General features: G+C 48.4%; 8 protein-coding genes across 8 annotated transcripts; 4 read left to right on the top strand and 4 right to left on the bottom strand.

Moving 5' to 3' along the window:
• Positions 1–681: 681 nt before the first annotated feature.
• Positions 682–1,396, bottom strand: F5891DRAFT_979605 (uncharacterized protein; the record flags this gene model as incomplete). The annotated part of the gene is given in 4 exon segments (XM_041376904.1): positions 682–777; positions 851–1,035; positions 1,233–1,258; positions 1,278–1,396. 4 exon segments carry the CDS (start codon positions 1,394–1,396, stop codon positions 682–684), a joined length of 426 nt encoding a protein of 141 aa, XP_041227020.1.
• Positions 1,397–1,875: 479 nt separating this feature from the next.
• Positions 1,876–4,174, bottom strand: F5891DRAFT_1029562 (uncharacterized protein). The gene is made up of 5 exons (XM_041361539.1): positions 4,093–4,174; positions 3,226–4,039; positions 2,791–3,203; positions 2,592–2,742; positions 1,876–2,541 (listed from the first exon to the last, which is right to left on the bottom strand). Exons 1-5 carry the CDS (start codon positions 4,147–4,149, stop codon positions 2,081–2,083), a joined length of 1,896 nt encoding a protein of 631 aa, XP_041227019.1. The 5' UTR covers positions 4,150–4,174; the 3' UTR covers positions 1,876–2,080.
• A 134-nt stretch (positions 4,175–4,308) lies between these two features.
• F5891DRAFT_1029559 (uncharacterized protein) lies at positions 4,309–7,763 on the top strand. The gene is made up of 11 exons (XM_041361538.1): positions 4,309–4,511; positions 4,567–4,693; positions 4,741–5,419; positions 5,476–5,813; positions 5,863–5,954; positions 6,007–6,340; positions 6,393–6,474; positions 6,532–6,587; positions 6,636–6,722; positions 6,780–6,980; positions 7,040–7,763. The coding sequence occupies exons 1-11, from the start codon at positions 4,327–4,329 to the stop codon at positions 7,700–7,702; spliced, it is 2,844 nt and encodes a 947-aa protein (XP_041227018.1). The 5' UTR covers positions 4,309–4,326; the 3' UTR covers positions 7,703–7,763.
• On the bottom strand, positions 7,764–9,822 carry F5891DRAFT_1029554 (tRNA methyltransferase complex subunit Cpd1). The gene is made up of 8 exons (XM_041361537.1): positions 9,618–9,822; positions 9,412–9,556; positions 9,079–9,349; positions 8,648–8,750; positions 8,499–8,596; positions 8,381–8,439; positions 8,236–8,326; positions 7,764–8,179 (listed from the first exon to the last, which is right to left on the bottom strand). The coding sequence occupies exons 2-8, from the start codon at positions 9,463–9,465 to the stop codon at positions 7,770–7,772; spliced, it is 1,086 nt and encodes a 361-aa protein (XP_041227017.1). The 5' UTR covers positions 9,466–9,556; positions 9,618–9,822; the 3' UTR covers positions 7,764–7,769.
• An 8-nt stretch (positions 9,823–9,830) lies between these two features.
• On the top strand, positions 9,831–11,761 carry F5891DRAFT_1144744 (uncharacterized protein). The gene is made up of 8 exons (XM_041364983.1): positions 9,831–10,152; positions 10,206–10,231; positions 10,291–10,333; positions 10,382–10,466; positions 10,527–10,617; positions 10,673–10,807; positions 10,854–11,272; positions 11,322–11,761. The coding sequence occupies exons 1-8, from the start codon at positions 10,122–10,124 to the stop codon at positions 11,551–11,553; spliced, it is 1,062 nt and encodes a 353-aa protein (XP_041227016.1). The 5' UTR covers positions 9,831–10,121; the 3' UTR covers positions 11,554–11,761.
• A 743-nt stretch (positions 11,762–12,504) lies between these two features.
• On the top strand, positions 12,505–14,704 carry F5891DRAFT_1223120 (FYRN-domain-containing protein). The gene is made up of 4 exons (XM_041369457.1): positions 12,505–12,974; positions 13,026–13,100; positions 13,156–14,060; positions 14,111–14,704. Exons 1-4 carry the CDS (start codon positions 12,801–12,803, stop codon positions 14,427–14,429), a joined length of 1,473 nt encoding a protein of 490 aa, XP_041227015.1. The 5' UTR covers positions 12,505–12,800; the 3' UTR covers positions 14,430–14,704.
• Positions 14,705–15,957: 1,253 nt separating this feature from the next.
• F5891DRAFT_1128153 (carbon-nitrogen hydrolase) lies at positions 15,958–17,191 on the top strand (the record flags this gene model as incomplete). Its single annotated transcript, XM_041364250.1, has 6 exons — positions 15,958–16,002; positions 16,066–16,115; positions 16,171–16,223; positions 16,294–16,510; positions 16,533–17,008; positions 17,061–17,191. 6 exons carry the CDS (start codon positions 15,958–15,960, stop codon positions 17,189–17,191), a joined length of 972 nt encoding a protein of 323 aa, XP_041227014.1.
• A 937-nt stretch (positions 17,192–18,128) lies between these two features.
• Positions 18,129–18,729, bottom strand: F5891DRAFT_1172680 (uncharacterized protein; the record flags this gene model as incomplete). The annotated part of the gene is made up of 4 exons (XM_041365601.1): positions 18,129–18,201; positions 18,348–18,455; positions 18,509–18,549; positions 18,598–18,729. The coding sequence occupies 4 exons, from the start codon at positions 18,727–18,729 to the stop codon at positions 18,129–18,131; spliced, it is 354 nt and encodes a 117-aa protein (XP_041227013.1).
• Positions 18,730–18,867: the final 138 nt, after the last annotated feature.

Genomic DNA, 18,867 nt, shown 5'->3' with positions numbered 1-18,867 from the left:
TCAGGCGTACCTGCAACATGATACCGCCGAATGAAAAGACGTCGCTCTGCTTGTTTGGCCGTGCTGGAGTTCCGTCCTCTCGCTCTTCGAGCAGTTCAGGAGCCATCCATCGTACATTGGTATGAAAGGTGGAAGTCCAGGAAGCCTCAGAGGCGCTTGTGACATCTGAATACATCAAGGAATGACCAAAGCCTGCAATACACGGGTGCCATCACCATAGATGAGCACATTGGGCTGGAGCTCACGTCTAAATAAAATAGAGCTATCGAGAAGATCGAGCTTACCCCAGTGAGGCCACCGTGGATGACACTGTTGACGTGAACTATGAGGAGTACTTAGAGCTCGGTCAGGCACTGACAGTATCTATCACATACGATATTGCAGACCAGCTATGATGTCTTTGAGCTAAGTGTTCCGTCAGTTCTGTGGTCTACTCAAAATACATGAAGAGAGGACTTGCCAGCTGGAATCATCCAACGAGCGTAAGAGCCATACCCCCACGCTCCAGATAGGTCGACAGGTTACCATTTTCTGCCCAAGGTGTGACTATCGCTGGAAATGGGCCGAATCCATATGTATAACCATAAACAGGTAGCATATTTACATGCTTGAGGGCGGCACAATTCCTGAGTTCATGCTTTATTCTCTACAAAGGGGCACCCTGCAATGTAAGTAATAGATTCAGTCCTTCAGTAAGACACTCGCCTTGATCTTTTTCGTGTTTGCTGGCCCAACTTGATCATCATTAGCCCACATGTGCAATGATTTCACTGCGACCTGCAAAGTTATTAATGTTAGATAGATAGATAGATAAAAGACAAAAGACAAAAGACAAAAGACAAAAACAAACTTTGACCAATATGCGATCGATGTGAAAGGTGCATTGCCAGATCTGCTTGAACCCGCCACGAGCAACAGGATAGTCTCCGTTCTTGGTGATATTATTTGAGAGGTCTTTCAGCATTGTTTCAGTGGGGAGATGATCAGGCTCATCATGACGAGCGGAGAAGGCTGTACTATGCATATAGGAAGACACTGCGGGCAAAGTAAGGCCGTTGAGATGAAGATCAAATGGGGTGGGAATGTACAGCTACTACCTTCATATCGATTCGCTAATTCGCTCAAGATATTGCAGTCCACAGCCTGCAGATCCTTGGTGCATTCCCATATGGGACCCGCAGTACAAGAAGTCAACAGCACACAGTGTTGATACACCAATGCATGAAACTCACCCCAAGCCGAGAGATTGATACGGAAGCTAGGGAATGTGTGATGACCATTGAGACACTATCAAACACTGCACAGTCTCAAAACTTGATGGAACAGGCATGACAGGAATGGTGAGAGCACGCATCCAGTCCTCAGTGGCACTAGTGATACACCTTCTTACTGGCATTGGGCTGACTTGGCTGTGGCCCGCAGCTTCATCTTGTCTTACTTTATCTGTTCCTTCCGATTTGAATCAGCCGTGGGGATGTTTCTGAAGCATCCCTGCTAGTCTTAGGCAACGTGTTATCATCATATTCAGGCCGATGAAAAATCGTATATTTTCGTCGTGTTTCTGCTTCTACAATATACAATAAATACTTAAACGCTGCAATTTCTCACGGCCATCTCCTTGCAGGCCAGAATGCAATCTCAGAATGGCTATGTCACGCATGCTCAAGCTCAAGCTTTTAAGCTTCAAGGCTCGCGACCATCAGACTTGGTGGTTGTGTTAAGATCACTCTGTTGACTGCCGTAGCATCATGCACTTCGAATTCATCGATCACTGCCAGACTCCAGTGATCCTCCCTGCTTAGTACTTTTTTAGTCTCCGCCTAGTCGGACTAATCGAAGGAAGAGCATTAAGTTGGCACTGTCACGGTATTTTTTCCGTGATGCCCTTGAGATGTGGTTCATACCATGCCGAACTCATGTGTGAACTACTAATCTGAATCTAGAGGTGGGTCTCGACCCAATTAAATATAAGGCATTGCTTGGTACGTGTCCCAAGTCCATTCGCGACCATAGCGCTGTTCTAACTATTCAATGGGGTAGGCACACTTGTCGTACAATATCTACTTCGCTTCACGACCCATTAACTTGCAAAATTTCTGAGAGGACTGTTGTTGGCCTCCTGTCCTGGTCTGCCACAGCACGTATAGACGTAAGTGGCGTACACGCGTGATCCTTGCACGGGAGGACGTCCCAGTACTTGGAAAAGCGGGATGGCCCGCAATACGGCTTTTCTCGAAATTCCACCTGGAATGAACGCGCGAACCAAGACAACGGGTTCGTTTGTCCTGGCGACGTGTTGTCGCAGGCGTTTCCAATTATCATTCGCGTAGTGTTCGCATCGGCACAAGAGCTTGAATGGGCTTGGGTTAACACCTCTGGAGTCGAAAGTGATGTTTGGTTCTCCATGAGTGAGGTCTAACTCTATGACGTTTATGTTGAGCCCATGGTTAGCGATACGTGCTCTGTGTTTCTTCAGCTCATCTTCTATAACACAGTCGAGGAATCTGAGGTCGCGATTTGATATGCCGTTCATCTCTCCGACTGTAAGATGATGCTAAGCTGATGTCGAACAAGCATAGGAGGACGCTCACGAGACCAAGCAGAACGTTCTTGAACTCTTGTACAGTATGCTTTGTGTTTTCCTCTCCTCCAGTCATACCGCTGACACGATTTGCTGCAGTAATACGTGTGGAGACATCCCCCACACCGCTTGAGCGTACCTGTCGGCACGGTTTTTCGACACTGATTATGTGTCAACGTAGAACCAAAAATATAGATGATCCAACGCACGTTATCGTTATGGCATGTCTGTACATGAACTTTTTCAGGACCATCGTAGTTGAGTAATTTTCGCCGTTCGGTCGTTTCTTGCAGACATGCCCAGCCCGCATATAATTTCCCATGTTTATCCAGCTGCTTGTCTAGTCCAAGGTCGATTATTTCATCCACTGCTTTTGCTATGGGTAGGAGTAATGAACGGTAGGCAGTGTATGCGGGGATGATCATGTGGAGTATGTCGGAGAGTGCATCACGAGCCTTGTCGTTGTCCATGAACGGTAAGTACCGTTCGGATTTGAGCAACCCTTTGATAAGATCAGACCGAATGGCTTCCGACATCCACGGAATGCCGTCATTTTCTTGCATACGAATCCGCAGAAACAGTGATGCGTTGGAGATACACCTTGCAGCATATGTGAGGTTTGCTCGATCAAAAGACCGTCCGACGATGAGGTGGAATAACGTGCGTGATTTTTACTATTGCTCCTAGGTTTAATAATGCCCAGCGCATGTCGTCGCGGAATGAAAGTGCTGTAACGATATGCACGTCCCATGCTATACACTCTGGATCCAGGTACTGCCGAGCCATTTCTTGCGACAAATGCATGAGCGCAATTCTCGACGCGGTCTCTGGCCGTCCGTCGAAAGGAAGCAAAGCTTTATCCCAGTCGATTGGTGATTTCGTCTCGTGCGATATTAGGAAGCAGGAGTTGAGGACAACAGATTCACGATACGCATTGAATTGCCCCGTGTGAGATGAGAATCGAGCATCCGTGGTTTCAAGGTTCCAAAGGGCAAATATCAAGGGCATTATTTTAGTATCAGTGACCACCTTCTTCGACCAACCACTCAGCATCCTATCGCGGGTCAACGCCAAAAAGGTCACGACGGCGGTCTTGCAGTCCCGGCGGGTGTTGATGGCAAATGACTCCGCTTGAATGAATTCTTCATATACATATAGGATCCAACGGCGAATGTCACCCCAGTGACTCAGCAGGTCTGCGATGAGGCCACTCGCCATCTTATCGTCTGATATCCAGATGAAAAACGTGGAACCGATAAAAGTGAGGGCAGCACATGGGGCTTCTACATCATCGACTGATGGATCTTCGAAGTATGGAATATGCATAGCATCAAGCAAGAGGTAAGCAACTTTAATCATGCGTTCATATTGGCTCGGGAGGCAAGCATGATCTGATGCAAGGGTTGCTAGTTGCGCGATTGCTTGAACAGATCCTTGTGTCGCATTTGCAATGAGGTTCTTGTATGGACAGCATAAGGTATTGACAGAGCGATTGCCGTGTAATGACTTACCTCGAAATTCATCTCGTTGAAGCGCGTGGTGGAAGGCATGCCAGTGGGCAGATGCATACTTATTGTGTCGATAGCTAATCTGTATGTCAGTGTGAGCATAATACTTCAAGCCGCGGAGTTCATGAATACGTAAGCAAGCCATCAATACACATCACGTGATGGACGCGGCGCCGTAACCAATTAATTGTGACTCGCGAAAGAGCCTATGCCTTGTCAGCCAACCAAATTTTCACCATGATGCTAGACTCTCGGTCGATACCAGGAGATAGCAGCGAAGAAGATTTTGAGTGGGAGGAGGTTGATGTTCCTCAGCAAATCCATGAAACCAACCCAGAGTTAGAACTCCAGTTGGAAGGACCGGCACCACGAGCGAATATCGAAATCACCCTACACCCGGGGACGAAGAAGGATGATTCCAAGTTGCTTTATATTCTTTACATATGATTGTGTAGGTGCTGACATACGACCATCTAGGAAGGCAGCCGCAGCCGCAGCACGAGCTGAACGCATCTTGAGGACTGGAACTCATAAAGTCCACACAGTGTGTCTTCTTGCAAATGCAAGAGTACGGAATAAGTGGCTAAACGACGAGGTTCTTCACGTAAGTGGCTTTTCTCTCCAATTGATTCGACTGCCAATACCTTTCAGGCTCGATTGCTCTCCTTAACACCACTTCATCTTCATAATGGTTTTGCTTTAATACACAAGTCTCGTGAACCCGACCACAATAAGCGAGGTCGATTATTTGAGGCCGCCGTCACTCGCTTGGCGGAATGGTGGACAAGCACATTTTTCAGCGTTCTTCCTACAGGACACATCAAAAACAGGACTTTCGACGAGAACGAGCGTGATCTTGCCCTACGAGGAAACGCAATTTTTGAAGACGAGGAAAGCGACGACGGGGAACGTATTCGAAGTCCAAATAGTCTTATGAAACACGCCTTGATGCAAACTGGTTCTCGTGATACAAGTGCGCAATTATTCACTGCGTTGTGTCGAGCATTGGACATCCCTGCTAGATTGGTTGTTAGTCTTCAGAGCGTTCCATGGCAGTCTAGTGTGGGAAAACCCAAATTCAAAATCAGCGAGAAAGGTCGTCCATCATCTAGACAGAAGGGGAAGGAGAGAGCCAGGGACACTGATGGTTTATCGCAAGACAGCGACTTCGAAGGAGCAAAAGAAATCAACTCCCAGTCACCAGCAGAAGTTCTAGGTGATACATCCCCTGGGAAAGCTTCGGCTCAAGCCAAAGGAAAAGGGAAGGCGCAGCCGGTCATCAAGCTCAGGAAAACTAAGCGCTACTCTGAAAATCGAGCGAGCACCAGAGGTATGCTAGATATCTCAACCTTCGACATAATAGAAGTCATGCCTGTGCTTGAATAGCTCCCTTCGATCCTACAGTCACTCCTCCTGTGTTCTGGACAGAGGTTTTTTCGCGCGCAGATGGCCGGTGGCTTCCTGTCGATCCAATTCGTGGTTTCGTCAACAAACGCCATGTTTTTGACCCTTCCGCTGAAAACTCATTCAGGTCTGGAGTACCACAAGAGAATCGCATGACTTATGTGGTTGCGCTAGAAGAGGATGGTTTCGGCCGTGACGTGACAGCACGATATGCCAAAGACTACACCGCTAAAGTGGCGAAGGTGCAAGGAGTTGGGATAGGCAGGCGAAAAGAGTGGTGGGATAGCGTCGTGCAGCTAGTGACCAGGCCCTATCGATTGGTGTGTCATGTCTTCTATGCTTGTAAATGTAGTCTCATGGATCATGTAGCAACGTGATGACACCGAGGATACAGAACTGCATAATCATCAGCTTACCGAGGGCATGCCCACCATACTTGCCGGATTCAAGGGTCATCCTTTGTACAAGCGTAATTTCACCTTCTTCACACATCATACTAATTTCAAAGTCCAGATATGTCCTCTCACGGCATCTGAGGCGTGAGGAGGTCATTGATCCTCCTGTCGAGTTGGGCAAGTTCCGGGGCGAACCTGTGTATCCTCGATCTTCCGTCATATCTCTGAAGGCCGCGGAAAACTGGATGCGCCAAGGGCGTGTGGTTCGAGAAGGTTGCCAGCCTATGAAGATGGTCAAGCAACGTGCTGTCACTATTGGCCGCAAGCGGGAAATGGAGCTTGCACTCGAGAAAGCAAGAACAGATAGCCACGGTGGAGATGGCCAGGAGGACATGCAAGGCCTATACGCAAAGTCCCAGACGGAGCTTTACAAGCCTCAGCCAGTCATTGACGTGTGTTTAGTCTTAATGATTCCTAGCACATGACTGATCTTCGTGTTCGCAGGGAAAAGTTCCTAAGAACGATTTTGGGAACATCGATCTGTATGTTCCGTCAATGCTCCCTGAGGGTAGTATTCATATCCCGTGTGCGTGATGAAATCGGCGATAGCTGCGACGCAGAACTTAATTCTGATCATTTTCAGTCAAAGGCATTGCCAAAGTGGCCAAGAGGCTTGGCTTTGATTATGCAGAAGCAGTGGTGAGTCTTTCACTTGTACGATTACCCGTGCGCTGACAAGCCCTCCAGACTGGTTTTGAATTCAGGAATCGGAGAGCTATCCCGGTAATTGAGGGAATTGTTGTGGCCGAGGAGAACGAAACTATCATAGTGGAGGTGAACTTGCCACATCACGGATCTTGTTGCGTCTACTGAACTCAACCTTGTCTGCAGGCGTATTTGGAAGCTGAAAATGATGCAGAAGAGAAAGCGCATGCCAAACGTTTGGATCAGGTTCACAAGCGTTGGATACGTCTCGTGCAAGGGCTTCGGATTCGAGATCGTCTCCGCAGGCAATACGCATCCAATACAGATGATGCAACGCCGCAGCATTGGTTGGATACGCATAATGCTGAGGCACATCAAGGCGAGCAAGTATGTTTCATTTCCATTCATATTTGTGATTTGGACGTGAACCTGATCTTTCGCCCCAGCAACCAGGAGGGTACCTCACCACCGCGGACGATGTGGTGAAGCCGTTTCATCTCCCAAAAGATCAGCATACTGTTTTGCCTTCATCCTTACTTTCTTCGACTACCGGTGACGATGGCGCCGAAATCGACGAGGCTGTACCCGAGCGTAGTGGTGCTGCGGTGTCTTATACACATCCCCGCGATTCGCCCCTTCATTTCGCCCAAGATGTGCAGATGGGCGAGGTATCCGCTGACTTGCCTTCTCGGCGGAGTAATGTAATGCCTAAGTCGATGCGCGAGCTGGCCGAAGACGACTTGAAGAGACAGGCCTCGGAGATCGCTCCTTCTGATGAACCTGAACGTCGGCCGCGTTCTACTCCCGCTGCGAGGACAATGAAAGGCGGGCGAGTGAAGATGCTAATGAAGAGTGGTACTAATACTCCTTCCAAGGGCAACTCGTCTATAGAGCGGAAGAATGGAAAGAAGCGGATCAGAGAAGACAGCGATAGCGCATCAGAGGACGATCATATCGACAATGCAGCTTCTACACGTGATGGGAATTCCAGTAAGGGAAACCCACCTACGACGGGCAGAGTCTTGCGGCCTCGCCCGCAGAAGAATGCTGCTAAATTGCGTGAAGAAGCTGAGTTAGAACGAGCATTTAGAAGAGCGATAGCAGAGTAGATCCGTTCGAGGGGCTTCTCCCTACTTTATAGCTATATGATTTATATCGTCAGAATATACAACATTATTACTCTTGAATTGCGACAGATTTTGAAGGAGCTGTGGGCACCAGCCGGGCAAAAGTTAAATACGATGTGTGACCCCGGACGTCGGGAGACACTTTTGAGACAGATAGTTTGATTGGTGATGGTTGGTTGGCAGACTGGCCAGGGTCTACCACAGCATCCGGGATATCGCGGATACTGACATCCTCATCTCCCGATTCTTGAGTTCTAAGTCTTTTCCCTCCCACATTGTCAGCGTCCGTTTCCTGTAAATCATCCCGCTTTCTTTTACTCGACCTTGCGATCTGATGCTGGCGTTTGTCTTCACGTTTTTGTTCTAATTTTTTGAGCTTCTCGACCGCTTGGGTCAGAGGCTGTAGTGATAGTTGGTGAACTTCGTGAGGTCTCAGTAACGTCTCAAACATCGTGATGTCTAACAGAGGTACACGGGTGAGACTTTCACGTAACATTCAACATCAAAAAACATACCCGTGAAACCCGAATCGTTTAGGGCGCTAACTGTCCGAAGAACTTGCTCCATGCATGGACTAAAACAGCATATACGAGTGGGGCTGGTTTTCTTTTCATTTCCGAGTAAATTGGATATGTTGATTGCTAACGAACAGTGGCGTACCTTCAATGCCTTCTTGGCGTGCTCAATAGCGTCCCACGGCGCCGGAAGGTCGAGGAATACTGTAGAAAAAGGGTAACCAGCTCGGGCGATCAATCTGTATGATAAGAAATAGACATGCCTGCATCGACCGTGTCTTCAACTGTGAAACCGTCCTTGCACACGTTGCGGTGTGTGAGGGTGACAATGTCTGCCATTCCGTGGAGCGAAAACTCCTCCCTAGAATGTGATTAAATTCTTTACTATGTCTTAAAGTAGAAGGCCGCATACCTCGCCTTATTTGCACGGGCCTCGTGAAATTCGTATGACCAAAGATGTCCTACCGACCCTATCGTCCTTGCGATGGAGTGGGAGAACGATCCCGAACCAGTACCTGCATGATGTACGTAGTGAATTAAGGGTTCACCCCACGGAGGTCAAATTTCCGATTGGTACAGGCGTTTAGGAAAAGGCAATGAAAGGGATATGAACACAAAAGAGATAGAGAATGAGTTTCAATCTGAGCCACGTTGTTAATCTGCTCATCAATCGCGAGAGGACACATCAATGCGGCGTAGTAAACAAGGATGAATGAAGACTAGAATGATGATCCACGTGTCTTTTCTTCGCTGTGACCAAACTAAAAAAAGTGGCGCAGCATCGTGGACGATAGCCAAGAAAAAGCAGCGTTTTCCGCTATAAGTCCAATTTTTAACGCTTACCAGCTTCGATGACACTGCTTCCACGTTTGATGTCAAGCCATGAGGTGATAAACGCGATATCGGCAAGATACAAGATCTGAGTACGATGGGGAAGCGCCATCGTCCAAAGCTCCGGAGTCGGTCGAAGGACATGGATGAATCCTTTGCCATTGCGAGATCCGACTTTGGACCCATAGGGAATTCCAACAAGGTCTGCATGCCGGTAATATCCAAACCTGGAATTAAGATCTTTTCCTGGAGTGATGAGTAAAGGTTGAATGAGTTCTCGAGTCTGACATAAATCAATTACAGGTATGTGAGCTACCCCAAAACTGCAAAAGGTGAGGAACGTGCCTGCCAGATGATAACGAGGTCGCCTGCGGCGACGTCTCGAGCACTCGACCACATCTAATATATTTGGCTCAAGAAGAAGAGCACAACTGAGCCAATGACAAGGTGACTACAAGCTTGGCCGGGTCGAGATTGAGTGGGCTATTACCTGTGTGAGAGATCTGGTAAACCCACGATCATGAAATTAAATGCTCAAGGCACAAACTGACAGCAAAGGGAGCACTAGACGTGGATTCCGCTTCTAGTCCTAGGCGACTCCGATTCCCACTATGACCTCCCCGCGTTGTTCAGGCGTTGCACGGTTTGAATGAACCTGGCGTATGAACGAGGATAATGTTACCTTATGTTGTTCAGATCCATCGTGTTTATTACGGAAGCATATCCTTTCTGGAATCAATGATAGTAATACTCAACTAATACCACTACATAATGACACTCAACCCAATCACCTCAATCTCCAAAAAATAATACCATGACTCTGGTAATTCTGTTCAAGTGTCCTCGGGTTTTGAAACCCTAAGTCTTCCCTGCAATGGAGAGATAAAAGCACTGTCGACCCCCGACCCTCCGTAGCTTCACTTCTCTCCGTCACTGGTTCTGACGGTATTTGCTGGTATAACAAATCAGTGTAAGGTTCGCCTATTCCATTCGCGCCCACACGCGAACCATAAAGGCCCTTCTTTTTGGTCAAAATAATCCATCAGACCGAGGCCATGGAATCAGAGACACCACGCGTATCATTCAGTACGTGCTTCCTTACCTCAGGCCGTACGACACCAGCTCAACGTTGTACGAAGTCTCCATCGTAGACTTCTCGGAGGATGTAAGTTTAATAATTTACTGCGTCTGTCGCTGGTCCCGAACAAAGTCCTTTTTGTCTAGGCTCGCTGGTTGTTCCTTACTGAATCAGTCTCCGACCTGCTAGGTACGACAATTACCATTTAGTGTTCCTCTGACGTTAACGTTGCTGTAGGCTTTGAACCCCGCGAGCTAATAGGCCGCCCTGCTTTGGAGCTTGTACATCCAGACGAGTTCTCTCAGGTAAAGCAGATGCACTAGTACGTTCGCGGATAATATTTTTCGCTTGCCGATGAATGACCAAATCTTGCATCGATTAGTGATACTATCCGCGAAGACAAAGCCGCTGCTCTGGCATATCTTCGATTAAAGCATAAAGATCCCTTCAAAGGATACATCCTTTGTGCGGTCGTGAGTAGTAGTCTCGATCCTTCATTTGACGTGTTTGATTTAAACTTCGGTTGAGTCTCGGACCGTCGTGCACAGCGTTCTGGTAGGCAGCGTATCCTTTGCCACACCAGGTGGAAAGGCGCTCCAGAATACATCCACTGCACAAGAAGTTGAGGTTGTCACGCCTTCTGCGAAGAACTTTGAGCTTAGGGTAGGCATCATACTTTGTTCATCATTGCTTGTCTAAAAATGACTAGCGATGGGGCGACCCATCACCGATGACGTCTAGTCCTAGTACACCCGACCTCGCTTCACGGGCTGCCTGCGCTTCCACAGACTCGGATACCAGTGATGCGTCATCAAGCCGCAGCCGAAGCAAGAAACCAACAATAATTAGTTTCAATCCGCTGCCCTGCCAGTCCCCAAGGTCGGCACTTATCCTTGACCGGTTCTCGATTCATTGCACGGTCCTCTACTGTTCCAATGACCTTCTCCTGTCAACTACCAGGGTTCTGGGTAGGAGTTTCTTCGATTTTGTCACTAGTCGCACAGAACATAGCGTGCGCAGCTGGATCGATGTCATTAAATCATGGGGCGTCAACGATCGAGGGCAACCGAGCGATGGCGGCTTCGGTTTTGGTAAATTTGTGCTGTTACTTGCTGGCAGAAATTCAAGGTATTGACCGGCTTTCTCCGCCCGTATCTTGTTCTCAACTGTATTGAAGGGGTGAAAATGAGCAAGATACGCCGCTATCGCGGCGCAGACTCGGAGACGCAAGAATCAATTACCGAATGCCGTCAAGCCCACGTTGCGCCTCCCATTCATCGCCCGGGACGTCATCCCGTTCACGGCCACCATCTTCATCATCCTCTGATCAGGAAATTTCTGTTGACGCTATTTTCTCTGGCCACTCGGACGGAATTTTACTGGTACTTCGGCCAACTTCAAAAGTATGATTTCGGGCATCTACGTATTTTCTCTCTCACCATTCTCTCTGCACGTATATCGTGTGATTGTGTTTTTGATACCATGTTTACCTTCGTTCGTCTGTACACTTTTTGTTGTGTCTTTTTGTTTTCCTGATGTACCATTTGAATGCGTCTAGTGCGTCGCAATTTGGAGTTCATAATTTATTCTCGCGGAGCCTTCACTGCGATAACTTCCTCAACGCCATCGCTTCTTTGTTGTAGGTATGTTTATTGCATATCGTAACATGTGCTGGCACTTGAAACGACAGATCAAGTGTAATGACGTTCCCAGCTTTCTGGGCGTCTATCTTGCGCTCACAAAGCGCCTGAACGGCGTCCCGTGCGGCTTTTCACTTTGAGCCAGATCGGTACAGATGATTCACGTGCGTGGAAGGGATTCTGAAGATCAGGTTCACACTGGCAGGAATACAGATTCCTGATGGGGCCAGCATAGGTATTGCATAGCCCTGCTGTGCTGTCAGCTCTTGTTCTTTTTGACAGAATCGCTATGGGATTGGTTTGTCCTTGCTGATGATCAATACGCAAGCGTGCTTTCTTCTGAATCCTAAACCGGTTTGTTGAGGCGATTATCTGGGTCTTTCGGTGGTGGTAGGCACAGGCACGAAGCTTGAACAGCAGTGCTATTTTTATCCTCTCTCACACATGACGACTAAGTCGAGTCAAAGTGGCAGAGGATGAAAACTGAAGAATAGAGTAATGAGAAACAATTCAGAGGACTAAACCCATACCGGACAGCGCATCTATGACGGCGCATGGTTACTACACTACGACCGTTCTGCTCGGTTTGGTCCGAATAATAGAGAAGTGTGACTGCCAGAAATAGGAAAAAAGAAAGCGGTAGTGGCGTGGCCCAAGGTTCCGGGAGCAATAAGATGGTGAAATGATGTGGCAGACTCAACGCCGTGGCAGATTCGCCGTGGCAAAGTTGACAAGGGATCTCGAGAAAAAACACCAAATTCCGTTGTCGTCTTCAAGTTTCAAGTCGATAAATCTTAAAAGAAAATAGGGTGCACCCTTGAAATTATTTGATTACGAACAACCGGAGATAAAGAGAGTTTCGAAAGGCTGAATCTGCCGTCAATGTGGTGGTTTGACGTTGACAAAAAAAATGGAGTCTTGTTGGGCTAGGCTGTGTAGTCGTGTTTGAGCTTGGTTGGATTTTACCTTTGCGCGCTTCTTGTGCGGGTCTCTCTTCCACTTTTCACACAAACTTCATGTCTCGCCGTCGCTCATCGTCAACAACGATGGGCCCACCCGCTGATGTCGTCATGGGCCCCCCGCCGCCGCCAGTCACCCAGCAGCCACCACCGACTCCTCTAAAAGAAACTCAGGAATCCGCCTTGGATAAATATCGAAAACTAAAACGAAAGTTTTTCGAGTTGGAGGATGTGAGCAGTTATCTTTCATCGTGGTCTATCGAACTAACAAATTTGTCTCAGAAACATAATGAGACGCAGCACCAGTTAAGGCTCTCTGGGGAACGCAATGCGAAACTTCGGGAAGAACGGGAGTGCGTGTAACTGCAATATCGATATCTCATATGTTGGTCTGACTCTCTACTCCAGCAAGATGCTCGACCGCATTCGTGAACTTGAAACACACTCTGAGCCGAACATCTCGGGTGTTCCTTATCTGCCGTCCAGTGCCTTTCCTCGTTCCCTCTCAACTCTGAAAGCCCGTTCGTACTTTGTATCGAACCTCCGTCAGGCAATGGCGGAGGAAGAGGCTGACGATCATGAGGTTGATCCACTACTTACTTCGCGGCATGTCGGCCCGTTGGCTCGCAAGCGCGCAGAAGACGAACATCGAGACCGTGCTGAGGAGGAGGCTCGTGAAGCTCGTCGTCAACCAAAGCGACCTCGAGCTGCTGTTAAAGGGAAAGAGGCCATGGGCCAAACTCCCCATGGGCAACCCGCTATGGGCGTGGTCCCTGCTCCGGAAGGAGGTGGCCCAGGAACCCCTGTTCTTGTGTCGACCAAGGGCACCCGTCTTCGTCTTAAGCCTCCCGTGCGGCCTTCACCTAATGACCCTCTCCCTTCAAGTAATCCGGCGCACTCCCAATCATCACTATCTCCATTGTTATCTCCTCGCGACGAGCAGTCTCATTATGATCCAGTACGGTTTAGTGCCAATGGTGGCGGACAGTACCCTGCCTTGGTTCCTGTCCCTGGAAATACGCCTCCACTTGTTGGTCCGTCTCCTTCGTTACCCCAGCACATGGGGCTTCCCACTGCACCTCCTCCATCGTCTCGTGCAACCGAGGTTCAGCGTCATGCTAAGCCTAAACGTTTGAAGGCCCATACTGTTACAACAAAGAGTTACAGCATCCCTACTGTTCCACGTGATAAACAAGGACGTCCAATGCTGCCACTCACCGTTGGCATCATGACAGTGAACCAACTAGGAGAGGTATGCATGCGAGAGCATTTTCACACGGAGCGGTACATCTTCCCTGTTGGATATGAGGTGACACGGTGAGCACCCATCGGAATCAAAGTGATGCTCCCAATTAATCTCTTTGTAGGAAATATTCATCAACGGTGGATCCCACCGCAGAGGCTATATACACTTGCTCAATCCTGGATGGCGGAGATGGACCCAAGTTCAAGATCATTGCATCTGATGTCCAAGATCGTCCTCAAATCGCAGGCACCGCCACCGGTGCATGGTCTGCTATCGTGAAACAGGCCAATACTATCCGCAATCGCCAACACTCGAATTCCGTCTCAGGGCCCGATTTCTTTGGGCTAGGACAGAACACCATCAAGCACTTGATCCAGGAGCTTCCAAATGCCGATCGCCTGCGCGATTATGTATGGCAGAACTTTGTCGAGGGAGGGTGAGTAATTATCATTATGGCCAGTGTAGTATCTAGAATTGCTGGAATGGGACGCGGACCAGCGCGTACCGCGGGCTGTACTATCGTTCATGCTGGCCGCTCTTTTTCTTTCTCGTCTCATCCTTTTTTTCTGAATTGTGACACGATATAACACAGACCTTTAGGCGGTAGACACGCGGCCGTCGTTCCTGCACTTCCGGAAGATCAGTCTGGCGTGGCCGATGGTCACGCTGAAGATATTCCTTCCTACATACACCCTCCTCCACATCTGCAATCGCAGCCTTTCACAACCATCGTTCTTCCCCCACCTCAATCCGCCGACACTTTAAGTATCCACGAGTACCGTCCTCCTTCACAGAGGGATGTTGAAGATAGGCGACAGAGTAACTCTCATTCACATGGCACCCGTCAGCTCGCAAATCCTTCACCACCAAACATGACATCCACTTCTAAAGCATCACCTCCCCCACACCAACAGCAATCGCCATATCTTGCCGGTGCCAATGCGTCATTGCCGGTGCCTCAAACATTAGCAAGCATAATGAATGCGTATCCTGCTCCCTCAGCTGCAAGAGAGGAGCCTCATTCGCGTCCTGGATCCCGAGATGAGATACCTCCAAACGGTCCCTCATTGCGGTCTCGTGAGCAGTGATAACTGATCTACTCGCCTACATCTACTATGCAAGTGGAGTCCATTATATTATACTTCTTTTGGGTTTATTCTACGTTGAACACTGTGTTATTGATCTCCAGTTTTTCGCATTATCGTGGCTTTCTTGGCATCTTACTTCACTTCTGTTTTTGGATGGTTTCGTTTTTGCAGATATTCCCTCTCCAATCCAAACAAGTAACTTCCAACCGGTGTGATCGACTTCCCAATCGTTGACGGATAGCCCACCACCTCTCCCCCAGAGCCCCCCACACTGTGGGCTTCTAGCTCTGGGGGAAAAGGTGACGGTCTTCTGGGATGAGATGAGACTTGTTCTCGTTGACTAGATGACCATGAGGCGAGAGTAAACCAACGTAAGAGTGGAATCACGACTTCTTGACTGTAAGCCCTCGGGCTGGCGGTTAGGAGATCGATTTACGGGCCCCTGTGGGGACTCCTGCCGTGCGAGGAATGTGCTGGCAATGGGGTAGTATGTGGGGCCGACATTCGATTGAGTTTCTGCGCGTTATCATGATCATCGACAGCCACTTTCACATCGATAGACCAGATTTCATCTTTTCGTCTTACCGCTTCTATTTACTTGTGGAGCTGGACAAATGTGACAGGGCTCCACCTTTTACGATACTACACATTCGGGCGGAACAACGCAGCATGGCTATCGATATGAAAGTAGCTGGAACGTACGTCTACTATTCCTATCTTTCGTCATTTGTACGTTTGAGCTAGCACTGCTATTACCATTTGCGCCATATACTCAACATGAGGTTGTGTTTGTGTTTGATCGCAGCGCTAAACTTTGGGGTCAGAACCGTGACAGTAACAGTTCTGGTCAAGTTTCTCCCACCACACTCATGATCTCATGATGTCTTCGCAGTTGCGTGTGGCCGTCGTACAGTTTGCACCAAAGGTCAGTACACATTTCCTCGGGGATGAAAACAGCAATCATAATCGAACGTCATCTACACTTAAGCTCGGCCAAGTGCAAGCCAACATCGCCAAGGCTCGAGAATTATGCAATGGGTATGCGGCCTCACGCACTAGTACGTTTGAAGATGGCCTCACGGCCATTGGCAAGGTTGAAGCCCCGATCAGTTGATCTCCTGTGTTTCCCAGAGATGTTTTTTTCCGGTAAGCCGGTTCTCGTACTTCCGAATTGTTACTGCATATACACACGAAGGTTTCTGATCATGCACATCAGGCTATGTATTCCCGGACACGGCTACTATCACACCGTATCTTGAGCACCCACATACAGGGCCCACGGCCACCTTTTGTGCGGAGCTAGCACGCTCCCTTGAATGTTTTGTAGCTGCCGGGTATCCTGAGAAGCTCGAACCACATGAACATGCCCCTCCGCTCGGAGGCAATAGCTTATCGTTTCATCAGCCCCGTATCGGTGCAAACAGTGCATTCATGTATAGTCCTACGGGGGAGCAGTATCGGAGCATATCGCAAGACCAACCTCTATAAACTCGATCTTCCTTGGGCTGTTCCCGGCTCTGGATTTACGACGATGACCCTACCGCATCCACTGGGTCCAACCACGCTTGCGATCTGCAATGACCTTAATGTGCAGGACCCTGCTGTGTGGGAGTCGCTTGAAGAAGGTCCATATGAACTCGCTCAACACTGCATAAGATCGGGCACGCGGCTTTTGATACTTCTGAATGCATGGCTGCATCCTGACGAAGACGGAGAAGTATCAGATAGCGATTCTGCTGATTGCACGACTTCGGAACAGAACGAAGACACAGATGGCACGGAGCCAAGTTGGGAAGTAATAAATTACTGGGCGATGCGTTTGAACCCATTGTGGGCGACGATTCGGGAGGCAACACATGAAAACGAGAAGAAACCGGGCATCCCCAACGAGCTACTCGTGCTTGTTTGTAACAGATTTGGAAACGAGGGCGGTGAGTGTTCAGAAGCTTTTGACTCTATATTGAGTGAATCGTTTTTGTTCAGGGAGCGTATTTGCGGGATCGTCTGCTCTCATGTCCCTTCGCCGAGGATCCGGCCGACCACGACTGTTGCAGATGATGGGACAGAGGGAAGAAGGTATTGGTTTTTGGACTGCGAACATACCAGGACGGTAGCATGATTCATTTGGTGCATTTCCTCCCATCACCACCCCTCTTTACTCATATGCACATATTGGTAGCTATCTTGACGGCACTCATCATCCGTGTCTCTTCATATCTTTGTCTGATTAAATTGCCGGTTTACTACCATTTCCCCAAATTTCAATAGATAATCGTCCAATGATGCCTTATAAACCTTCATTGCGACCAGCCCCACTTACCGCACTCGCTGGCTTCCTGGCTCCCCAGCCGAAATTGAATGTTATAACCATAGTGACTGCATAGAAGAGCATTTGTGTAATCAAGCACCTGCGCGTCGATGGAGCGCATGCAGTACTGTGGAATGCTAGAATAAAAATCAGTGCGAGTTGGTACAGGGTGCTGAAATTGAGTAGTTACATGCTGCAGAGTAGCGGCCATCTCTTTGTTGGAAGCTGATAACTTTGCGGTGGAATCTTCGAGACGCCGGATTTTCCTGTGCTGACTCCGGAATTTCTTATGCAAACTCTGGATTTCCCTGTGCTGACTCTGGAATTTCTTATGCAAACTCTGGATTTCCCTGTGCTGACTCTGGAATTCCTTATTCAAACTCTGGATTCTCTCATCCTGATATTTTATTTTGTTAGCTTGCTCATTGAGTAGTTCCAAGTACATACCTGTTGCGCGAAGGAAGCTTTGAGCTGATTGATCTCGCCCATTATTTCCTCGTACAACGTGTTCATCCGAGTCATGATCTCTATGTTGGACATGGTCATATTACGAGCACAGGGGTAGACTCTATGTTGGACATGGTCAAAGCATAGGAGTAGAAGGACAACTGTATATAAACAATGACATAGGGAGCACCCAATAGCCGGATCGGATGCTGTTTGTCAGCAATGACGCGGACCAGAGACAAGTCCGTACTTACCAATCCATGGACCGGTAACATAGTAGAATATTTAGTTTATAGTCAGTCGAAATAATATCTCCCATCATAGGGCGCCTTGAACTCGTGGATTCGCCTTGGAGGGTCCCGAAGGTTTCTACGAGAACGTGTGCCCCGCGGGGTATAAGTGGCTTGTCAGGATAGGCCTCGTCGAGGTATTTGGCAATTGCATGGGAGTCGGAGACCAGTAGACACTGGACCACTATGCCAGTGTTGGGGTCTTTAATTGCTGGCACGGCGTACCTTTTCCCAGCTGTTGGAGATGCGGCAATATCTTTCATGGTTGCAGCAATATCACGAAACTCCACTCGAATAACTTCATACGGATGGCCTTTGTGGCCGAGACAGAATCTGACGCGTAGTGTGTGAGTCGGTTATCAGGTCTTACAATGCGCCCACAGCACCTCGTCTTTGATGAATTGGGTGCCCAGTTTTTCTTGGGGAGCTTGGATGGTATGTCATACAGGATGATTCTGCATGTAGCCGTACTTACGATGTGACTCTGGTTACTGTTGGTATTTATAATCTCGGAAGTTTCGAGTGTCTCGTCACCGGTTCGCTGACCCGTGAAAGGTGTCGTTTGCACACATGTCATAACTGCAGCAGACAGGTCACGGGAGGTCATATTACTGCCCCACTCATCGATATCCTTCTTCAAGATGTACTTGTATCAAACCGGCTCGGCTCGCCATGTTTTAAATTTGGCTGGAGGAATTCTCGAGCACAATGTTGGAGATATGTGTTTTTCCAAAAATCACCGTTT

This window comes from Suillus fuscotomentosus (assembly GCF_016647785.1).
Source record: "Suillus fuscotomentosus strain FC203 chromosome Unknown F5891scaffold_22, whole genome shotgun sequence".
In the NCBI taxonomy this organism is placed as follows: Eukaryota; Fungi; Basidiomycota; class Agaricomycetes; order Boletales; family Suillaceae; genus Suillus; species Suillus fuscotomentosus.
The sequence above is the reverse complement of the archived record's forward strand: the minus strand, read 5'-3'. Positions and strand labels throughout refer to the sequence as shown.

Coding starts and splice junctions, on each gene's coding strand:
- F5891DRAFT_1029554 (XM_041361537.1), bottom strand. CDS start 9,465: ATGTGGTCGAGTGCTCGAGACGTCGCCGCAGGCGACCTCGTTATCATC. Junction 8,597..8,647: donor GCCCGTGCAAATAAGGCGAG/GTATGCGGCCTT, acceptor ATCACATTCTAG/GGAGGAGTTTTCGCTCCACG. Junction 8,440..8,498: donor TGAAGACACGGTCGATGCAG/GCATGTCTATTT, acceptor CTTTTTCTACAG/TATTCCTCGACCTTCCGGCG.
- F5891DRAFT_1029559 (XM_041361538.1), top strand. CDS start 4,327: ATGATGCTAGACTCTCGGTCGATACCAGGAGATAGCAGCGAAGAAGAT. Junction 5,420..5,475: donor AAATCGAGCGAGCACCAGAG/GTATGCTAGATA, acceptor GTGCTTGAATAG/CTCCCTTCGATCCTACAGTC. Junction 6,723..6,779: donor ACGAAACTATCATAGTGGAG/GTGAACTTGCCA, acceptor CCTTGTCTGCAG/GCGTATTTGGAAGCTGAAAA.
- F5891DRAFT_1223120 (XM_041369457.1), top strand. CDS start 12,801: ATGTCTCGCCGTCGCTCATCGTCAACAACGATGGGCCCACCCGCTGAT. Junction 12,975..13,025: donor AGTTTTTCGAGTTGGAGGAT/GTGAGCAGTTAT, acceptor AATTTGTCTCAG/AAACATAATGAGACGCAGCA. Junction 13,101..13,155: donor TTCGGGAAGAACGGGAGTGC/GTGTAACTGCAA, acceptor TACTCCAGCAAG/ATGCTCGACCGCATTCGTGA.
- F5891DRAFT_1144744 (XM_041364983.1), top strand. CDS start 10,122: ATGGAATCAGAGACACCACGCGTATCATTCA. Junction 10,153..10,205: donor GACACCACGCGTATCATTCA/GTACGTGCTTCC, acceptor CGTTGTACGAAG/TCTCCATCGTAGACTTCTCG. Junction 10,334..10,381: donor ATCAGTCTCCGACCTGCTAG/GTACGACAATTA, acceptor ACGTTGCTGTAG/GCTTTGAACCCCGCGAGCTA.
- F5891DRAFT_1029562 (XM_041361539.1), bottom strand. CDS start 4,149: ATGCATCTGCCCACTGGCATGCCTTCCACCACGCGCTTCAACGAGATG. Junction 4,040..4,092: donor TCAACGAGATGAATTTCGAG/GTAAGTCATTAC, acceptor TGTCCATACAAG/AACCTCATTGCAAATGCGAC. Junction 2,542..2,591: donor AGAACGTTCTGCTTGGTCTC/GTGAGCGTCCTC, acceptor ATCATCTTACAG/TCGGAGAGATGAACGGCATA.